The sequence below is a fragment of the Tachypleus tridentatus genome, chromosome 13 (genome assembly GCF_004210375.1).
Source record: "Tachypleus tridentatus isolate NWPU-2018 chromosome 13, ASM421037v1, whole genome shotgun sequence".
In the NCBI taxonomy this organism is placed as follows: Eukaryota; Metazoa; Arthropoda; class Merostomata; order Xiphosura; family Limulidae; genus Tachypleus; species Tachypleus tridentatus.
The window spans coordinates 71189055-71208515 of NC_134837.1; the positions used below are offsets into that span (position 1 = coordinate 71189055).

The following is a 19461-nucleotide window of genomic DNA, read 5'->3' on the forward strand; positions in this document are numbered from 1 at the left end:
ACATCAGTATCACTGAGTTTAGGTGTTTCACCTCTGTCTTTCCTAATTTAAAGATTACCTGTCTTGGTCTCAGGATTTATGGTTTACTTCACAGTGTTTGTGGAGTGTTTCAAGTCTGCAGGAACTTGTTGGAGAGTCTAACCAGCATTCTTTAAAGCTTTCATGTAAACTCTCTGCTCTACTGATGATTCTCTATGATTTTATGGCTGTGGTATGACAACAAAACTTAATACATGGTGTTAAACAGCTTTTTTCAAAGTGTTTTGTGAAGTGCTATTAAATTGATTTCTTCTAGCATATACTGGTACCTTGTGCTAGCAGCTTCTTTATGTATAGTTAAGACACTGTATGGGATACCAGGAAAAATTTTTAGACCCTATATTTGATCAGTATGTTCATTCAAGCAGAATCCTCATGACATGCCTTTTGATACAAATATATAGGAATTCTAAAAAATAAATATTCTCACCTTGGCCATTGATTTGTCAACAAGGATCAGTGAAGTATTACTATAGTGCTGAAATTTACATACTGTAATGACGTGAAAGAATTAACCTCATAGAAAAGAAAAAAATAACGTTCTTTTGTTGTAACACTTTCCTCACTATTGTAATGCAAGTTAACAAATGCAGTGACATGGCCTTTGACCTGTGACCATAAATTTGTGAATTTTCACCAAGTGTTGAGAATTTTCTGATGTAGAAAAATATTTTTAATTTTAACACAAAAACACTGCACTTTTACTCCACATGTTCAAGGAAAAATGTTTACTGAAAATACTTAATTATGAAATATGATTTTTTAATTTGTAAAACTCTCTTAATGCTAACTGAAAGCTATCAACATCTTGGGAAGATACACATATTAAAAGTTATAACACGGAAGCAATGAAGGACAGTTTTGGATCACAAACTGAGGTGATTTAACCAAGCTTGTAGTGATAATGTTTTATCTGTAATTTCACAGGAAATTAATTAAAAAATGAGAGACAAAAACATTTGGAAGTAGAGAAAGTAGAAGGGATATTGTGGAGACAGAGAGAAAAGGAAAGGACAGAAATGTGGACATTGGTTCAATATAATTGTGCAGTAGGTAAAAGGTCATTTGGCATTAACAAGGAATATGTTGATTTCTGAATGATAATAATGGGTAGAAAATTCAAAGTTCCTGTTGAAGGGTTGAAGAATATCCTTATTTCAAGTTTTTGTTGTTGTTGAGACAGAAGTATTGGGTGTAAAGAAGCAACTGTTATATTGCAAGTACTGTGCATTAAAAATTTAATTTGAAAGATGGAAGAAACTATATGACAGGACAAATAATCACCTTTGTAATACATAATATAAAATTAAGGAGCTATATGATAGTCCAGCCAGCTTTAATGGACATATGCAGGTCAGGCAGAGGGATTGTGGTACTGAAGGTTAAGGTGCAATTCACTCCTTTATTGAAGCACTTTCCAAAGTTGATTTGAATTTACGTGTCTTTTGGAACTTTGGGAGAGTTTGTGAAGAAATGTTGCCCAGTATCTAAAACAATACCAAAGTATGCTACATTACAACAAAAGTAATCACTTGAAGTCTTGAGACAGAAATCAAACAGCAAGTAAAAGATATTTAAGAATGTATGATAGTTCATGAGTCCTTAAATGCATTTGGTAAGAATACACTCAACAAACTGGTGTAATATTACAATGGAGTAAAATGGAATATGAAATTGCATTAATAGTTGTTTTTAACCCTTTTGTCTTGAGCTCGTATAATCTGTGGAACGTTTCACGAATTTCACTTGAGCAACAATACACACATTAATTCTTGAGATTTCTTAACATATCCTACCAGAAACTAGTAAGATATTGTTAAAGATCATAAGTGTATTGTACACAAATAATATTATTTTAAGTAAGTAATTCTATTAAAGATGTGTTATTTTTCTGTTGCACTGAAACTCAACAAACTGAGTGATATTTATTTCAAGTATAAAAGTATTTTCATCTTGTATTTTTCAAACCTGTAGAACCTCCTAAAAGAACATTTTCTTAAGGTAACTATTTATATTTTATTTTTCATTTTCTCCACCATATCACTAATTCTAGTCATCATTAATGCTCAAAGCAATGAAGTAATAAAAATTAGAAAACAGAAAATCAAAACATACTTTTAAATTTTTTTCTAAATATTTTTAAAGATTTTCCTTTTGCTAAATTCATAATTTCAAGCCTCTTCCTTTTCATACAAAGCTATTTTTAATGTTTTATTTTCCTTTCTTGTCCTCTACCACTTATTATTCAACTTGACACGAGTAAATTGGGCCCTTGAGGCATATAGCTGTTTTTACCAGGCAAGTGCAACCATTTGGTAAAGTTTCACACACTGTGTAAGCCTTGAGAATGGCCACAAAGAATATTTATTTTAAAATAGTATACATTTTAAAACATAACTAGTATGTAATTAATTACAGTATACTAGTAAGATCTAAATACAATTTAAACTTGTTCTCTAACTATAATATATTTAAATAAGAAACAACCACATGTACTCCATGATAACATCTGCATGCCTATTTCAAAATAACCATTGTTAGGTTATAGTATAAAATAATCTTTTTTTTTTTTTTAATCACTATTCATGCATGTATGTAACATCTGCACATAGGCTGTAAAGGTTAAACAAACTGTTGAAAGTGGTCATGGCACCTGTCAAGGGTTAAACAGATTTACTGCTTGTTTCAAATGCATTCATTCAGAGAACTCTAAAATTTTTGAGTCAAAAGGTTATGGAAGCATCTTATATTCTAGACATGCACTTATTCGACTACCATTGTGTTACTGAAGATAAAGAGTTCCAAAGTAGAGAATTTTCATAGCTCTTTGGCCACATGACAATACAGTTGATGTTTTAAGTTTTTTAAAGGTTTCTTTAAAATAAAGGATTAAAAACTTATAACATAAAGCTTCAAATTCTAATGTACATTATAATGTTGAGTTTACTTGTATACATTCATAGTAAAATATTATTAAATTCTGAATGTATCACAGTGTTTAAAGAAGCATCCATTTCAAAAGGGATAATATTGCTGTCTCATATGGTATCACCACTGTGTTGGTGCTTATAAACTCATTACAATATGAGAAATGGTATGAAGTTATTGCCATAGTATCTGATCCTGCCCAGAACAAGCACAAGATGTTGAAAGGCATACATGTTGGGAAAGGTATTGGCAAACTCCAGAATGTCAAAGATGTGACATGTTTAATTAACATTTCTGTTATCACTTTGCAATATCAGATGTTAAAAATTTTATCAAATCTGTTGCTAAACTTGAATATGATGATATTCCTAGCTGTTGCTTCTACTGAATATTTCAATTTCTTTTAAGAATCTGCATATTGTTATACTTGTGTGGGTTGGCATGATGGCTATCTTGAAGGAAGTAGCATTCCTGAACAAAAAAGTATGTCTGCTGTTAAAGATTTTGTTTTTGAATTATATTTTTTTGCACACTCTTTGCTATTTGTTTGTTTTGAATTTTGTGCAAAGTTACATGAGGGCTGTCTGTGCTAGTCATCCCTAATTTAGCAATGTAAGACCATAGAGAAGGCAGCTAGTCATCATCTACTGCCAACTCTTGGGCTACTCTTTTATCAATAAATAGTGGGATTAACCATCACATTATAATGCCCCCATGGCTGAAAGAGCAAGCATGTTTGTTGTGACAGGGATTCAAACCTGCAACCCTCAGGTTATAGTCACATGCTTCAACCACTTGGCCATGGTGAGCCTGATAAAGAAATCATTTATACTCATGAATGGTGACAGACAGTCTGTGCTGAGTTTGCATTTTGGGAAGAAAAAATTGAATTGGTTTTAACTGTGAAGAAAGAGGTGGAGACAAATGGTGCTATGCCACACAAAATGTACCACATTACAGAAGTCAAGGGGATTCCTTTTGCTTGGAACAGACCACAGAGGTTGTACCAATAGTAAAAGTGCAGTGTACTTTTATGAATGTTGTGACCTATGGATGCTTCTTACATGAAAGAATCCGTTTTTGTTGTGTTTTTTTCAGATTGAGAGACTGCTCATCTGAAATATTCTTGGTTGATGTTTAAGAAAGAGAATGTATTGTTTTTGTGGCAGATAAGACCCCACTGTAACTTTTTTCTAGACTAAGCGACTAGCCATGGTTGTTATTTAAGAATATTTTTCTGAAACTGAACACATTTCATACTGGTGACTAAAAAGACCAGTATATTTTGTAATTTAGTTTTGTATCCAAATTCCAACTTTTTTTTAAATTGATGTTGGTCAGCTCTATTTTTGTGTTTACCCATGTCACTACAGAGCTATCAAAAGGGTGCATGTGTATCACAACTTTTTTGGACTTGTATTCAAACTTCAATTAAACTACCTTATTATTTTATGAGAGTTATCCCATCATCATAATGTAATTAATAAATCAAATTTAGTATTATTTAAGCTTTAGGTTGTGACCTTTATGTGGAAATATTCAGAAAAACATTATCATTCTTCTCTAGTATCAGAATTTTGATATTTGTTCTTTAGGTCTTCCCTCTTTTATTTATCTTCCACCCATCTAAAAAAGTAAATTACTATTATAATACAGATATTACTAAGGCATCCTTTAATTTTATTTGTTTATGGAGTTATAAACTAGAAAATTTCACCTACCTGCCACATTCACTCTTTCAAAAATTACCACTAATTTTCTCTGATGTTTTATGCTGTACTAGAAGATATTCATTGAAACAGTTTAATGGTAATTTTCCTAAAAATTGTGTTGAATAAATGTAACATACAATCAACCCAATCTGGATCAGTGTGTGTTATGTAGCATGATTGTCTAGTTGGCCATTTACAATCACCTTATATCATTGTGTTATTTCTATAATGAAAATTGATTGTTTATGTATTCAAATGATACTGAATATGATGCATTGTTTGCAAAAATCTTTGTTTTTTGATGCAATAGGTGCATCCAGTCCAATAGTATTTGGCTTCACTAAATAGCTGCTACAGTTTTTCCCACTAGATGCCACCATTCCTTGTCATTTTACTGAGTGCAAGCAAGGATCGTGATGGGAGCAAGCACTTTTGATAATTGTACTTTCTTATAAGAAGTATAAAAGTGGAGATAATCAATTTTAATTTATTAAACTGGTGATGAAGCCTAACTGTGTGCACCAGCTTGATAATTGGTCATCTGTATATATGTTAACTTACCTGACAAGAAGGTGCAGGTCAGACATGGGATTGTGACCTGGTTGGTTCCACCCTATTCTCAAAAAAATTACCTTTTTCTTTCGTCAGTTATCTATTTAAGAAATTCATATGTACTCTTGCTGCTTACATACAGTTGAGTGAATTTATTCATTCAGAATGCTGGGCAAAATGATGTTTCCCTTGTTTGTATTTTTCTTCCTTATTTCTACCATGATGTTTCTTGGCAATAATAAGAAAAGTATTTTCAGGACAATGCTTACACTAACAACCTAACAGCAGATGGAATAATATTACCTAAAAAAAGGATTGCTTCTTGGATAACAGTGACATCCTTTCAAACAAGAATCACTTTACTCTTTATATATAATGGGTAGACTGAATAATTGTCTTTGATTTTGTGTTATTTCATTACTCCTAATGTAGAAACAAAATTCTGTAAAATTACAGTTAATATGATCATTTTTGAAAAATGCAAATTTTTGTTTTTAATACAAGTAAAGCAATCTTAACTTTCATTCACAGTAAGATGGAAACTGCAGAGAGCCAGTTGCTACCTTCTGTCACAATATCACAGCTGGATAATAAGCTGGCGTTCCTAGAACATCAGATCAAAGGACTACAGGACATAATGGCTGGGATGAAAAATTGTTGTCGTAATCAGAGTGAATATCTTGTAGCTGCTGAGAAACATATTACTTTCTTATTAACACAGGTTAGAAATTCTGAATGTAAATTTCATTATATTTTTTTGTACAACTTTTCTTTGACATTTTGATGCCCCTGGAATCATTTTGAGATTCTGCCTAACTCTGAGTGAGAAATATAAAAGAGGGGGAATATTAGCTAAATATTTAACTAACTTTGATAGTAATCTTATTACATGAATCTTATGTGTGGGCATGGTTCTCTCTCTCTCTCACAGTGAGCAGTTTAAGAACACCTTGTTCTGAGATGCATTATTGATCCAAATATAAAGGTGCTTCCAAAATCGCCATTTGGCATAAGCAACACGTTATGTCCAATCTTGCTATTTTACTTGTATGTTATTATGTATGCATGCCTAGACTGTTCTCAGCTGTAGGTAAAATTTATTTTAGAACCTATTTTACCAGCAGCTGATAGATTTCAACAGTTGAAAAAAATTTGAACTTCTTGTGAAATAGCATCACAGCCATGTGCTGTCACATGCTGGAAACTTAAGAATTTCATTGTATTTTATAGCAGTATGAAGAAATGTGTGTTTAGAATTGATGAGTGTAAAACCATTAATTCTACAAAGATATACCTGTTGGTGGGTATTGGTATTTCTTTAAAAAAACATTTAAGATGAGAAAAAGTTGTGTGTTTACTTGCAAAATGTACTTTTCATTTAAAAAAAAAAGCATTTTGTGTGATATGAAAAGCTTTTTTTTTTTTTTTTCATTTGTATAAAGTGATCTTTTTTGGCTTAACTCATGATCTGACTGACCCCTTGCCTAACATAGTCACCATTTCAGCTTTGGGACATTATAACAATCGAATACACTATTCATTGAGTTCCCTAAGAGTTGGCAGTGTGCACTGTTTATCAGTTGCCTTCTCTCTAGTCTATCATTTTAAAATTACAGACAGTTAGTACAGATAATCCCTAATTAGCATTATATTTACTTAAATCAATAAACAAGTAGTCTTTCAAGCTAATTTTCTTTAAACAAACAACACAAACATATTTATTGCTTAAGATATTAAAGTTTGTGTGTGTGTGATAAATTCCCCTTGTTAGTTACATGTTATATAATTCCTCACCAGTATATCAGAAGTTTCTTAATTTTCTACAGTTCTAATGCCTGTTTTAAATCATTAAGTCCATTTACAGCCAAAAACCACAAAAACTAATTTTTATATTGGATCTTTATCTGACCTCCTCTTGAGACATCATACACATGCATGAGTACAGGTGTGCCTGTTAGTTGGACAGAAGACAGGAAGTTGAAATATAAAAAAATAATAAAAGTCATTTTCTAAAAATGTATGTAAAGACTTGATTTTAACATTAATTCTCCATTTAGAGTTTAGAACTAAAGAACTTTAAACTGTTTCAGTTCTAGGTGAAAATATTCTCTGTGTGTTTTTAGCCCTTTTTCTTTAATGGGTATCATAGGTCTCTTTTCCTGAAACCATCACTTGTGCTTATTTCAATGGAATTACTTATACCTAAATGTCCCACATACTTAGGCCTTCCTAACGTAAATGAACAGAGCTTAATCCTTAACTAAACTGTTACACAAGTACTATGTTAGAAAACTACATACGCAATATCATGAGGCTTAGATTTTAAAGTTTAACATTTTTTAATCTATGACAGAAGGAAGAAAATGTGCATCACAGGAACGCAATCTTAAACTGAACATAATATCTTCATATGTAGGTGATGAATGGTAATGGAGACACTTCATCTATTTTCACGACTTTTGGACAGTGGCTCAAAAATTCTTTTGTTCTGGCGGAATCAGTTTACAAGTCAGATGTCAAGTCTGGCTGATCGTGTGACCTCTGACCTAACCACTAGCATGAAACAACATATAGAGATAATAGCCGAGACAGCAGCAGCTGCTGTTGCAAGTAGCTCAGCTAAATCCTTGAGAGAAGAACTTAGAAAAGAAGTATTCTCTGCATCTTCCAATGGTAGTCAAAAATGTGCCTCAGAAGAGGAGGTGAAAAAGGTAGTCAGAGATGCTATATATCTGTATGATGCTGATAAAACAGGACTTGTGGACTTTGCTTTAGAATCTCAAGGTGAGTTATGTATAGAAAAATAAAATTGACACACAAAGAAAAGAAAAAGCCTCACTAGAATTTAAATGGAAGGGTAAAACTGTTTCCAGCATAAACCTATATGGATGGCTTTAATATGAAACAACACTTGACTTGTAGAACTGAGATAACAAATGATTAACCAGAAATCTAACACAATAGAAAAGTACAAAGAAAGGTTGTGGTTCATAAATAAAATCAGCTGTTATAAATAAAATAAACTTCAGAAATTTGAACTACATTGTAAAGTAAACCTGTTGCTGCTTAAAGTGATGTAGAGCTTTCACTGTTAGAAAGGCCCAGCATAACCAGGTGGTTAAGGCACTCGACTCATAATCTGAGGTTTGAGGGTTCAAATCCCTGTCACACCATTCGTGCTTGCTCTTTCAGCTGTGGGGGACATTATAATGTGATGGTCAATCCCACTATTCATTGGTAAGAGAGTAGCCCAAGAGTTGGTGGTGGGTGGTGTTAACTAGCTGCCATCCCTCTCGTCTTACACTGCAAAATTAGGGACAGCTAGTACAGATAGTCCTAGTGTAGCTTTGTGCAAAATTCAAAACAAAAACAAACCACTGTTAGAATTATCTGTGTGAAATATTTTAACCAATCATATTTTGTATTAAATTCATTAAAAGTCATGCAGGTTATGCATATTAGTATGGATTTATTTACGTAGAAGTTCTAATCAGTGTTTATAAAATGAATCTCTTTTGAAACCTTATTTGTTCTAATTCCATTTCTTTTGAGCTTGCATGGACTCAACTTGGCTTTTTCAAACATTTTTTATTATATCTGGCTTACCAGTATGTTGATTATTCAGAGTTTATAACAGTGTGATCTCCTAAGCTTTATTAGTTTATAGAACTGATTTTTGGAGGGCTGTATGGCTCAACATACAGTTTTGAATTCATTTTAAAACTTTTTCTTTTTGACAGCCAGAAAAATTTGTTTGCACAAACATGCATATATACTGTGATGCTTCACATAGATACCTAGGAATTATAAGATAAAAAGTTTAAATTTATCTAATTTTTGCATATTCTTTGGTGTTATTATTATTACTGTTTGTAATAACACATTACAATATCTGTTTAATACGTTTTCAGGTTCAACCTTTGTATATCTAAGAGCAAAAGTAGTACTAGTCCATAAAAGGAACTATTGTTATATCAAAACACGCAAATATATCTGTATGCTGATGTTGTCCTCAAAGGCTATTTGAGATTAACTATACATAAAATTTATGTTTTCATGTAATATTTTACAGATTTTATGTTAAGCAGAATTGGAGAAAATTAGTCTTGTTGCTGATTGGTAATGCATTTGAATGGAAGTGCAAAGTGATATAATTTGAGATCTTTGGTGTTTTGAACAGAAATAATTAATTATATACTATCAATTATAGGTGGCATCATTGTGAGTACAAGGTGTTCAGAAACCTATCAGATGGGTGTTGGACAATACAGAATATTTGGTATACCAATTTGGCATGTGTATAACTCGCCACGAACTGTTATCCAGGTAGAAGTTGATTTTCTTCGTGAAAAGTCAGGGAACTGTTAATTAGAGGATTGATTTATTTTCTTATCATATGTTGTTTGAGTAGGTAAATTATTTATTATAAATCTGTACAAGATATTTGTTAGTTCATCTAGTACTGTGAGAATGCTTAATATATGCTGGCTACTGTTTCACCTTGTATTGTAAAGATGTTTTAGTATTAGCTATTTACTGTTTCATCCAGCACTAAAGAATATTTTAGTATTGGCAGCCATATGGTTAAAATGCTGAGCTAATGGTCTGTGGATTATGTTCTCATGTTAACAAAAGATATAGCATGCTGCACTTTGGGGACGTGGATGTGTTATAAGAGTTGCAATGATATTCCACTATTAAATTAGAGTACCTTATGAGTTGGTGGTGGATGGTGTTGACTTAGCTGCATTCTATAGTTTATAATTTTAGAATTTGGAATGTTTAGTGTAAACAGTACTTAAGTAGCTTTTTGCAAAATTCAACAACAGCAAAAAGAAAAATAGCATATTAGTACATATATAAACCTATCTGTGCTGTTTATTTACATAATAGCTGATAATATTAACTTTTCTTATCTAACATATTAATTACTGTGTGTAAACTTTTATCATTTCTGTTGACTAATATACTTATTATGTTACTTCTGATAACCAACTTGTTGCATCCCATGACTCAAGACTGTATGAGAGTTTGTGACATTAAAGAACTGGTTTTAATATCTGCATTGGAAAATGTTATTTCTTTTATATTTGTTGGTAAGAATGTTTATTTATCTTTCCTCTCATTGATCTCATAATTAGTGTACTCTGCAGCTAACTTATATTTCTGTTTTGTTTTTTTATCAGCCAAATATCCATCCTGGTGAATGTTGGGCATTTAAAGGAAGCTTTGGATACTTAGTTATTAAGCTTTCAGCTGTCATCAAACCCACAGCTTTCACTCTAGAACACATCCCGAAATCTTTATCTCCCACTGGGAACATCGATAGTGCTCCAAAAGACTTCACTGTGTTGGTAAGTTAAGTTGGGTTTCTATTTGAATTTAATGTTTATAGTCCCCAAATATATTAATATGAATATTGACAGTGTTACAAAAAAAGTGTGTCAAGGATGATTTGTAGTTTGAAAAGTTTTGTACATCTCACTGGGGACATTGTAAAGGAACATTTAAGTAAGATGGGAGCTACATGAGTTGTTTTTATTTTTCTTTGTAAGAGGAAAATCACACATGACTACTCTATTTTACAGCCTTTCTAAAGTATGATGTAGTATACTGTGTATTAAGATCTGTGTATTGGTGGTTAACATTGAAAACTGTTCACCCACTAGGGTTTGCAGGAAGAAAGTGATCTTGAAGGTAAGGTGCTAGGCGAGTACACTTATGACAAAGATGGAGAACCCTTACAACATTTTATTGTTAAGGTAAGCCAAGCTTCAGAATTACACAAATTAAATACTAGGATTTTTAGTTTGTTAGTTCTAATTTGATAAATTCAATTTAAGTATTTCATTTTCTATTATTATTTTGGTTGGTTGTTTTACCATGGGTCTATCCCCACTGGCTAATAGAATTTGTAGAGCTTACTGCTATCATTAGTATGACCTGAAAGTTTCAAATAAAGTTCACATACAGATTAGCTGATGAACATATACTTATTTTTAATTGATTATAAAAAAAAAATAAAGTTAATAGTAGTAAAGTTTGTTTTGAAAGATCTAAAGTTTTGTAGTTTAAATTATGAGTTTTTATTCTAGTATAACAACTTTAGTTGGTACTGTCTTTTTGTCGTTTTTATTCCAGTAGAACAATGTTAGTTAGTACCTATGTTTTCTTGTCTTTTGAAGTTTTAAAACTCATATTTAAAAAAACAAACAAAACTGTTGATGACTAGACATGCTGTTATTATAGAAAAAAATAGGCATTATAACTATATATGTATCTTATAGATCTTTCATTTTCACCAGAGACAAACAGACAGGTCTCTTCACTTTTTTGGTTTGCTAACTCATGGATCAGTGAAACTGCAATCCATAGAGGGTATTGCCAATCAAAGAATGCATTAGGCCTTTATATCATAGACTCTTTTCAGTTTTACTTTTAGTGAAAAGAAATATGTAATTTACATACAGAAGCCTTAAGCAGTTGGCCCACTGTGTAGTATCAAGTAATAAACTAAGTTCAATGCCATAAAGTTATTTATTTACCTAAATTGATTTAGGTTACTATATTAGCAAATGAAAAATTACTCAATGTATCTCAGAATGGTTGGTATGGGTATTAACACTTTTATTGATAGGCAGAAAAGAACAATTCGACCTTTCTAGGTCATCTTCAGGTGAAAATGTTCTCTGCTTATCAATAATAGTGTTAATACCCATACCAGCCATTCTGAAATACATTTTTATTTCAAGTGGATTTCTCGTCATCAAGAATAAATAGGACTCAATACCCCATCAGTTTTAGTTAATGTGACTGATAATGTGTTTAATCACATGTGTAACAGGAAAGAAAACAAAACCCCACTAGAACAGAATTAGAATAAAAATTAAGAGAAACTAATTTTAACTTTGAGGAAGGTATGACCTTTTTATGTGAGTAGAGGGTGAAAGGTTGTAAGTTGTTGTTCACTTTCTTTGGTTGTTGAGGATTCATTTGTCTTTATTCTAAAGGATCAAGATCCAGGATTCTTCTCAGTGGTTGAAGTACGTATCCATAGTAACCATGGGAATATGGACTACACCTGTGTTTATCGTATCAGAGTACACGGTGTACAGCAATAGGGTGTGAACAAGTTATAGGAAGATGCAATATCCTGAGTTATCACACTTAAAACTAGACTCTAATGATCTGAGGTTCCTGGAACCACCAAGAATTAATCTCATTTGTCACCTGACAAGAACTGGCTTCTTAATAGAGAAATACCAATTAAGAGAGTTAATTTCCATTGTCAGGAAATATCTTCTCATTATGTTCAGAACAAAGGATAGCTCTTCTAGAGAGAAAAACTGTTGTACACAAGTACTTTTTAAGGAATTAGGAAGAAATGCTTTATTACAAACAAGAAAAGATTACAGTTTTACTGAAGCCAGTGTGTTTTGTTTGGATCAGTGATGTGTAGGTGTCCAGTAATGTTGTAAACCTTCATATATAATAAGTAACGTCTTAATCAGTTAAACAGGTACAATTAATTTTGTAATGAATTACGAGTCCTTATATAAATTGCACATTTATCTTCTAAATTATACTCTAGTCATTTATTTATTTCAATTCATATGTGGAGTATGTAGTAAATAAATCACAGTTGCTAAGATATTTTATCAGGATCCATTTACAAACAATCTGGCATTAACTTTCTGAGCACACAAGTCATCTTGATGCGGAGGTTGGACGATTTTTATTAAAACTGTGGTAAATTTTCATGTATCTTCAATGTTTTTGCTCTTTTAGACTTATTCCTTGCTGTAAATTTTGTCTGTGAAACAAAATTATAAAAAACTTCCAAAGAATGTTATTTCTTATTGAAGTACAAATATTCCCATTTTACACACTGCATTCATTGCTCCATCTAACTGGCATACACATCACGTGCATCACCATGAATATTCTCACCATGAGATAGTCATGTGAATCATTTGTTGAAAATCATTCATTTAAATTGCTTAGAGCTTCAGTACGTAAACTGATACATTATTGATTAGTTAAACTACAGAGTGCCAAGGTGAAACATGAGAAGTCATCCTTTCCTTCATATTTTGTAATTTTTTTTCTAAATTTCATAAAATGTTTGTTGTGTTTTGGTATTTGAGTAAATTTAATACTGGAAATGTATTTTAACTTAAATATAAAGCTTTATCATATATATATAATATATGTTTGTTGTTTATTTTTTATTTCAATATTACATGCATCAAGTACTCCATCTTCAAAGTCTTGTTCTGATTATTAATCAAATTTATTTAATATGTGAAGGAGCATTCACTAATAAAACTATTGTGAAAGGGCCATTTGGATATGTTTTTATATGAATTAATGTTAGTTTAACGCTTTAAGTAAAAGCATAACAGATTGTGTATTTAACGTACAAACATGATTAAAATACTGTCTTGTTGATATTTGAAGTTCAGACATAACTATTGTTACTGTCTTCATTTGTATCAAATTTTAGATTTTTAAAATAAAATGAAACAAGTGCTTTTAAACTGAAATACAAGGTCTAAACAAGCACTAAACATGCTTGTCCTTTCAGCCGTGGGGGCATTATAATGTGACAGTCAATCCCACTATTCATTGGCAAAAGAGTAGCCCAAGAGTTGGCGGTGATGACTAGCTGCCTTCCTTCAGTCTTACACTGCAAAATTAGGGATGGCTAGTGTAAATAGCCCTCCAGAAGTTTTGCACAAAATTAAAAAAAAAACAATTCTCTAAACTGTGAATAGAACTAAACAGACTTGTCTTTTTCTGAAGTGTGAATAGAGCTAAACAGGTTTACCTTTCTCTGAAACATTGAAAGAATAAAAAAAGCTGATTAGAAGTCCATGTGGAGAGTTACTAGGGCTAAAAACAGTATTTTTGTTTATGTACAAAACACTAATTATGCATATATTATTGTGTATACTTTGATTTTTGTAATTTACATGTACATCTGAATCCATCTTTGAATACAAAATCAGTAATTATAAAGTTTAAAAACCTTTCATATATTTTAATAAGTTCAATTATTGTGACAGTAAATAAAACTAATAGTTTTACTTCTACACTCCATGTCACTGGGGCCCGGCATGGCCTAGCGCGTAAGGCGTGTGACTCAGGGTGGTTCGTTCAAGCTTAAACATTGCCGTATAATGTGACGGTCAATCCCACTATTTTGGTAAAGAGTAGCCCAAGATATGACTAGCTGCCTTCCCTCTAGTCTTACACTGCTAAATTAGGGACGGCTAGCACAGATAGCCCTCGAGTAGCTTTGTGCGAAATTCCCAAACAAACAAACAAACAAACCATGTCACTGGCTTGTACTTAATTTATAGAAATAGATTTGAGTCTGTTATCCATTATATTGCTAAAATCCTTTAAAGTGGTGCCATAATGTTCCAGTAATGTACTTCAGTATGTTTGCCAATTGTATCTTCTCAGACTTTATTTCCTCATTGTTAAAAGACAATGAAACTAGTATCAAGTACAATAGTGTTGGTAAAAAATAAATTTAATAAACAAACTTGCCTGCTAAAACGTTTTTCTTTTTTAGAACTGTATCTTTCAAAATAATCACCATTGGCTTTTGATAGTTAAATACCATGTTTTATTTCACTCCTTCAAAGCATAATAACAAAAAGCTTTAATTAATTTTATTTTTCCCAAGAGATCAAAACCTGTTGCCATGCATGCCTACCCTTTTACCAGTGAGACTTTGTAATGTGACAATAAGAAATATACAGTTAACTGCAAGGGCAACAAAAAACATTGAAAATAAAGAATATATTAAACAATCACCAAGTTTTATTTTTAATACTTTAAGAGTATGATGTTTGGAGCTAGTTATCTGTGTTTGTACATTACAAACTGTGTGGTAATCTGTGTGATCTGACAAAGAGCTTTGGCTTGAAATGTTACTTTCTTAAAATATAAAAACAACAGTTGGTGATTGTTAAACCTATTGTTTGATTTTTATGTGATGGTCATTTCCATTATTTATTGATATAAGGTTTGCAGTGAATGGTGTTTGACTAACTTACTTCACTGTAGTCCATCACTTCAGATCTAGGGATAACTGGAACAGATAGCCCTTGATTAATTTTGACAGAAATTTAACCAACAAACTTTTTGTGTGTGCATATTGTCTCTAGTACTCCCTGCTGGTACAACAGTAAGTCTAGAGATTTACAATGCTAAAATCAGGAATTTGATTCCCCCTTGGTGGACTCGGCAGATAAACCTGATGTGGCTTTGCTTTTAGAAAACACATATACACACACACACACACTCTTAAATTCATTTTAAATGTAAGTACATATTATAAAATATGTTTTTGTCCAGACTACACATTCAAAGGATGTAAAAACATGAAAGTAATTACTAATATTCTTTGTCTTTCTAAAGGTAATTATTAACACATCTCTCAGGAACCAAGGGTTGGCTACACTACAGTTTGTTAAACATTTAACACTCCTACGAAAAGACGTTTCTAGTCCTGATTTCTCCAAGCCCGTTCCCCTGGCTGTGGTTTTACTAGATAGTAGATATGGACAGTGGGAATCTCGTTAATCCATTCATTAATGGATTTAAATGGCAATTTCATTTAAATACAAAATTATTAGCCTAATATTAAAAACCTTTCAAGTTGCTCTGGGGCCTATTAGGCCCCACTTTTCGTAGGAGTGTTAAGAGTAAGTTCAGTCCTGAAACTCTCAAAGAAGGTTGTTTTGACTGTATCTTTTTGAGACAAGTTTTTGTTTGTCAACTGATAAATTCTTAAGTGATATACAACATCCTCAAGTCTCCATACTAGTTAGAACTAAGGTTTACCTACTGGAAGTAAATTCAGTGTATATCAATAAAGCCACATTCTCATCATCATCAGTCAACTGCCAGCCTTTTATGCTCTGGTATCATCTTTTTTTATGGTTAGTTTTCAATTGAGATGTGAACCATTTTATCTGTAATCTGAAGGGAAGATTGAAGCATCACTATAGTCAGCAATAGGATAAACACAGGAAAAATTTTAAAGCAGCTACAGTTATAATACTGTACTTGTTTTGCTACACAATATCTACCAAGGTGGTTTTAAATGGTTCTTGAATACCTCTGGCTGTCATCTTTAAGCTCGTGGTGTGCTGATGGTTTTCATGTCATCTGACTATTTCGACTCACTTTTGGCAGACAGAATGCTGAAAGAGTGGAAAATGCCTTCTTTTTGAACCAGTAAAAACCTAAAAAATATTTCAGTTCAAATAAAGATAAACTGAAATGGGTTGTTTTTTTTCCCAAAAAATAACCCCCACTCCATACCAAGTTTGAAGATGCATCTACAGGAGGTGAGGTAGTGGCAAAAAATGTAAGAACACCCACAAAAAACGAAAAATTCAAAACTGGAAATTTGTGTGTACTCTCACGTGGACCAATGAACCTCCAATACCATTTTTGATGAAGATCCATCCACACCATGCAAAGTGGGTTACATGGACAGACAGAACTATTACATTAATATAGATAAGTAGTTACATGGACATACAAGAGATTGCTATTATATTTGTATAGATATTACTTTGTAATGATAGTACAGCATAATGTAAAAGTTGTGTTAAATTTAGGTTATGGAGTCCACCTTATACATCAAAGTGTTCACACATTCAGGCTGAATCAATCAGTATGATCATGAGATAGTTTTTGTTTATTTTTGAGTTTTTTTCATTGGTTGAATCGCATTCTGAAAGTATTGCTTGAATTGCAAATCTCGAATTACCTTCCAATCAAGTTCATGAACTTTTTGTTATCAGTGTTTATATTATCACGGTACTTGTTATATACTGATCATTAAATAGGTAGTGCTAACACTTGTCTAACAATATGTTCTTGGCCTTGATTAACGTGAAAATGATACTCTGGGTTATTAAATGCTGCACTAATCAATACACACTACTTAGTCTTGCTTGTCAATCTGTCATTAGCCATAATTTAGTTTTTTCTCCAAATTTGGCCCCTCGATGTGGATTCTTGTACGTAGTGAGGGGTCTTCCCAGAGAAGGTTCTGTACTTTCAGTTTACCTCCTCTGGGATCTAAACATCTACCCACGTGTTTGCCGTGCGTGGTAACCCGTAAAAGGGAGGAGAGGATCCTGGTGGTTGAAGGGTCCAACACACCACTTTGGCCTTGAATTCCTATAGACGGAAGGTCTGGGGGTGGCCCCCTAAGATCAATCGACTAGTTCAGTTGACCTTGGCCCAAATGGACGTCCTCGACAGGTGTAGTGGACATTATGTCTGATACTGGTATTCGGGTATAGTGCTCACGAAACCCTGGCGTCGCTGTAGTGATCTTGTATGGCACTGTAGTGCATCCCCTCGTAGGGCTCCATTGTAGGTGGGGTCAGTGGGCACCGAAATATTCTTTTTTTATTATGGGTACTCCTTAAATAAAAAAAAATAAACAAGCATGACGACATAAAGAAAAATCCGACTACTGGCAAACGACCATGCGTTGATGACTTTGTATGGTCAAACTCACAATCTGAATCTGTTCCGTGATTTTTAATTATACATTCTTTAACTGGAAAACCCTTAGGGCAGATGTCTCCATTTTAATGGTTTAGAAGGGCTTGCTGGCCCCCGTAAATCAGAAAGAAAATTACAGTCTGGGGACATTTTAGTGGAAACAGCTTCATCACAATATTCCAAACTCCTCTTGAAGTTGAAGACCATTGGGATATACCCATTGAGGTTACTCCTCATTCTACTTTGAATTCTTCCAGAGGAGTTACAGTTGAGAGGGATTCAAAGACCATTCCAGAGTCAGAGATCCTTGCAGGTTTCACCACCCAAGGTGTTACAGCCGTGCCCCGAATTTTTACTCATAAAGACGGGATTATGGAGCCAACAAATGTTTTAATATTAACATTTACAACATCGCGTCCTACCACAATCAAGGCAGGATATCTGAATTGTAAGATATGGCCTTATATTCCTAACCCTGTTAGACGTTTTCATTGTGAAGGATTTGGTCATTCGAAAACATCTTGCAGTGGTTCCTTGACATGTGCCCATTGTGCTGGTAAAGATCATAATGCTTTTGAATGCCAACTAGAACCGTACTGTATTAACTGTAATGGTCTACATCCTTCCTATTTTACTTCTGGCCCTAAATGGATAGATGAGAAAGAAGTACAATATCTAAAAACAGTTCACAATATTACCCAGACTCAGAAATTACTATTCCCAATTCCATCTTGGATTTATGCTGCTGTAATCCATTCCACTACTACAGTAGGGGTCCAGACAGACCTTTCCATGCCTCCTACAGAATCCTTAACAACACATCTTAATCTGGTACCCTTCAAAATCAACAAAGTTAACGAATCAGTATCTACTTCTATCTCTGTCCCTACCACTTCTTCCAGTTATTGCCCAACTTCACTTTGTTCAAGGCCAGGTGTTTCAATGGGGTCTTCCTTTCTTGACACTCCAAAAATTAAACAACCCATTCGTTCACATCCTCAATCACTGGAATGTATGTCTACAAACTCTGACCAGCCTACTCGATCCATAGCAGGATCACTAGAGTGACCAACCAACATACAGTAAAGAAAAAAAGCGTGGTCACAAGCAGAAGGTAGGTGTGTGTTTTCTTATAGCAAAGCCACATTGTGCTATCTGCTGAGCCCACCGAGGGGAATCGAACCCCTGATTTTAGCGTTACAAATCCATACACTTACCGCTGCACTAGCAGGGGACCAAGCAGTAGGTCTCCTTGCCATATACTCCTCCAAAATAAATAAAAATGGCCACGCTAATCCAATGGAACTGTCAATATTTTCAATCAAATGTGAATAACATCAAGGTTTTGACAGACTTTTATCATCCCAAATGTTTTTCTTTACAGGAAACATTTTAAAAACCTACTAATACAATCACAATTCGACAATACTCCTTATACCGAAATGACAGGTCATGTGTAGGACAAGGACATTGGAAGTAGCACTGCTGGTTAATTAACATGTGCCCACCTGGTCCTTGTCATTGAATATGCCCTAGGAGGCTGTAGCCATCTGTATCTCCTTGGGTGGTACCATCGCTCTCTGTACCTTACCCCTGGTAAAATTATCCATCAGACCTTGATGCCCTCATTGAGCAACTACCAACCCCCTTTTTAATTTTCGTGAATCTTAATGGGTACAATCCC

At 33.2% G+C, this 19461-nt stretch overlaps 2 protein-coding genes across 8 annotated transcripts in view; one reads left to right on the plus strand and one right to left on the minus strand.

Annotated features, from left to right (window-relative positions):
- LOC143238001 (uncharacterized) overlaps positions 1-13702 on the plus strand; it is an 86969-nt gene extending 73267 nt beyond the window's left edge. For 2 of the 4 annotated variants that reach the window (XM_076477861.1, XM_076477864.1), the window contains exons 14-19: positions 5763-5952; positions 7648-8015; positions 9442-9557; positions 10418-10585; positions 10901-10993; positions 12242-13702. In XM_076477861.1, the coding sequence (XP_076333976.1) occupies positions 5763-5952; positions 7648-7761 (304 nt within the window). In that variant the 3' untranslated portion in view covers positions 7762-8015; positions 9442-9557; positions 10418-10585; positions 10901-10993; positions 12242-13702. Of the gene's footprint in view, positions 1-5762; positions 5953-7584; positions 8016-9441; positions 9639-10417; positions 10586-10900; positions 10994-12241 lie in introns of those variants that run through there. The other 2 variants (XM_076477862.1, XM_076477863.1) reach the window with 2 other exon arrangements.
- LOC143238003 (uncharacterized) overlaps positions 1-19461 on the minus strand; it is a 42416-nt gene that overhangs the window by 13229 nt on the left and 9726 nt on the right. Inside the window, exon 2 of one of the 4 annotated variants that reach the window (XR_013020375.1) lies at positions 885-1526. The exons of 1 other annotated variant lie outside the window; for it this stretch is intronic. The gene's annotated coding sequence lies outside the window, so the exon portion shown is untranslated. Of the gene's footprint in view, positions 1-884; positions 1527-8075; positions 8535-14567; positions 16454-19461 lie in introns of those variants that run through there. 2 more of the 4 variants (XR_013020371.1, XR_013020377.1) reach the window with 2 other exon arrangements.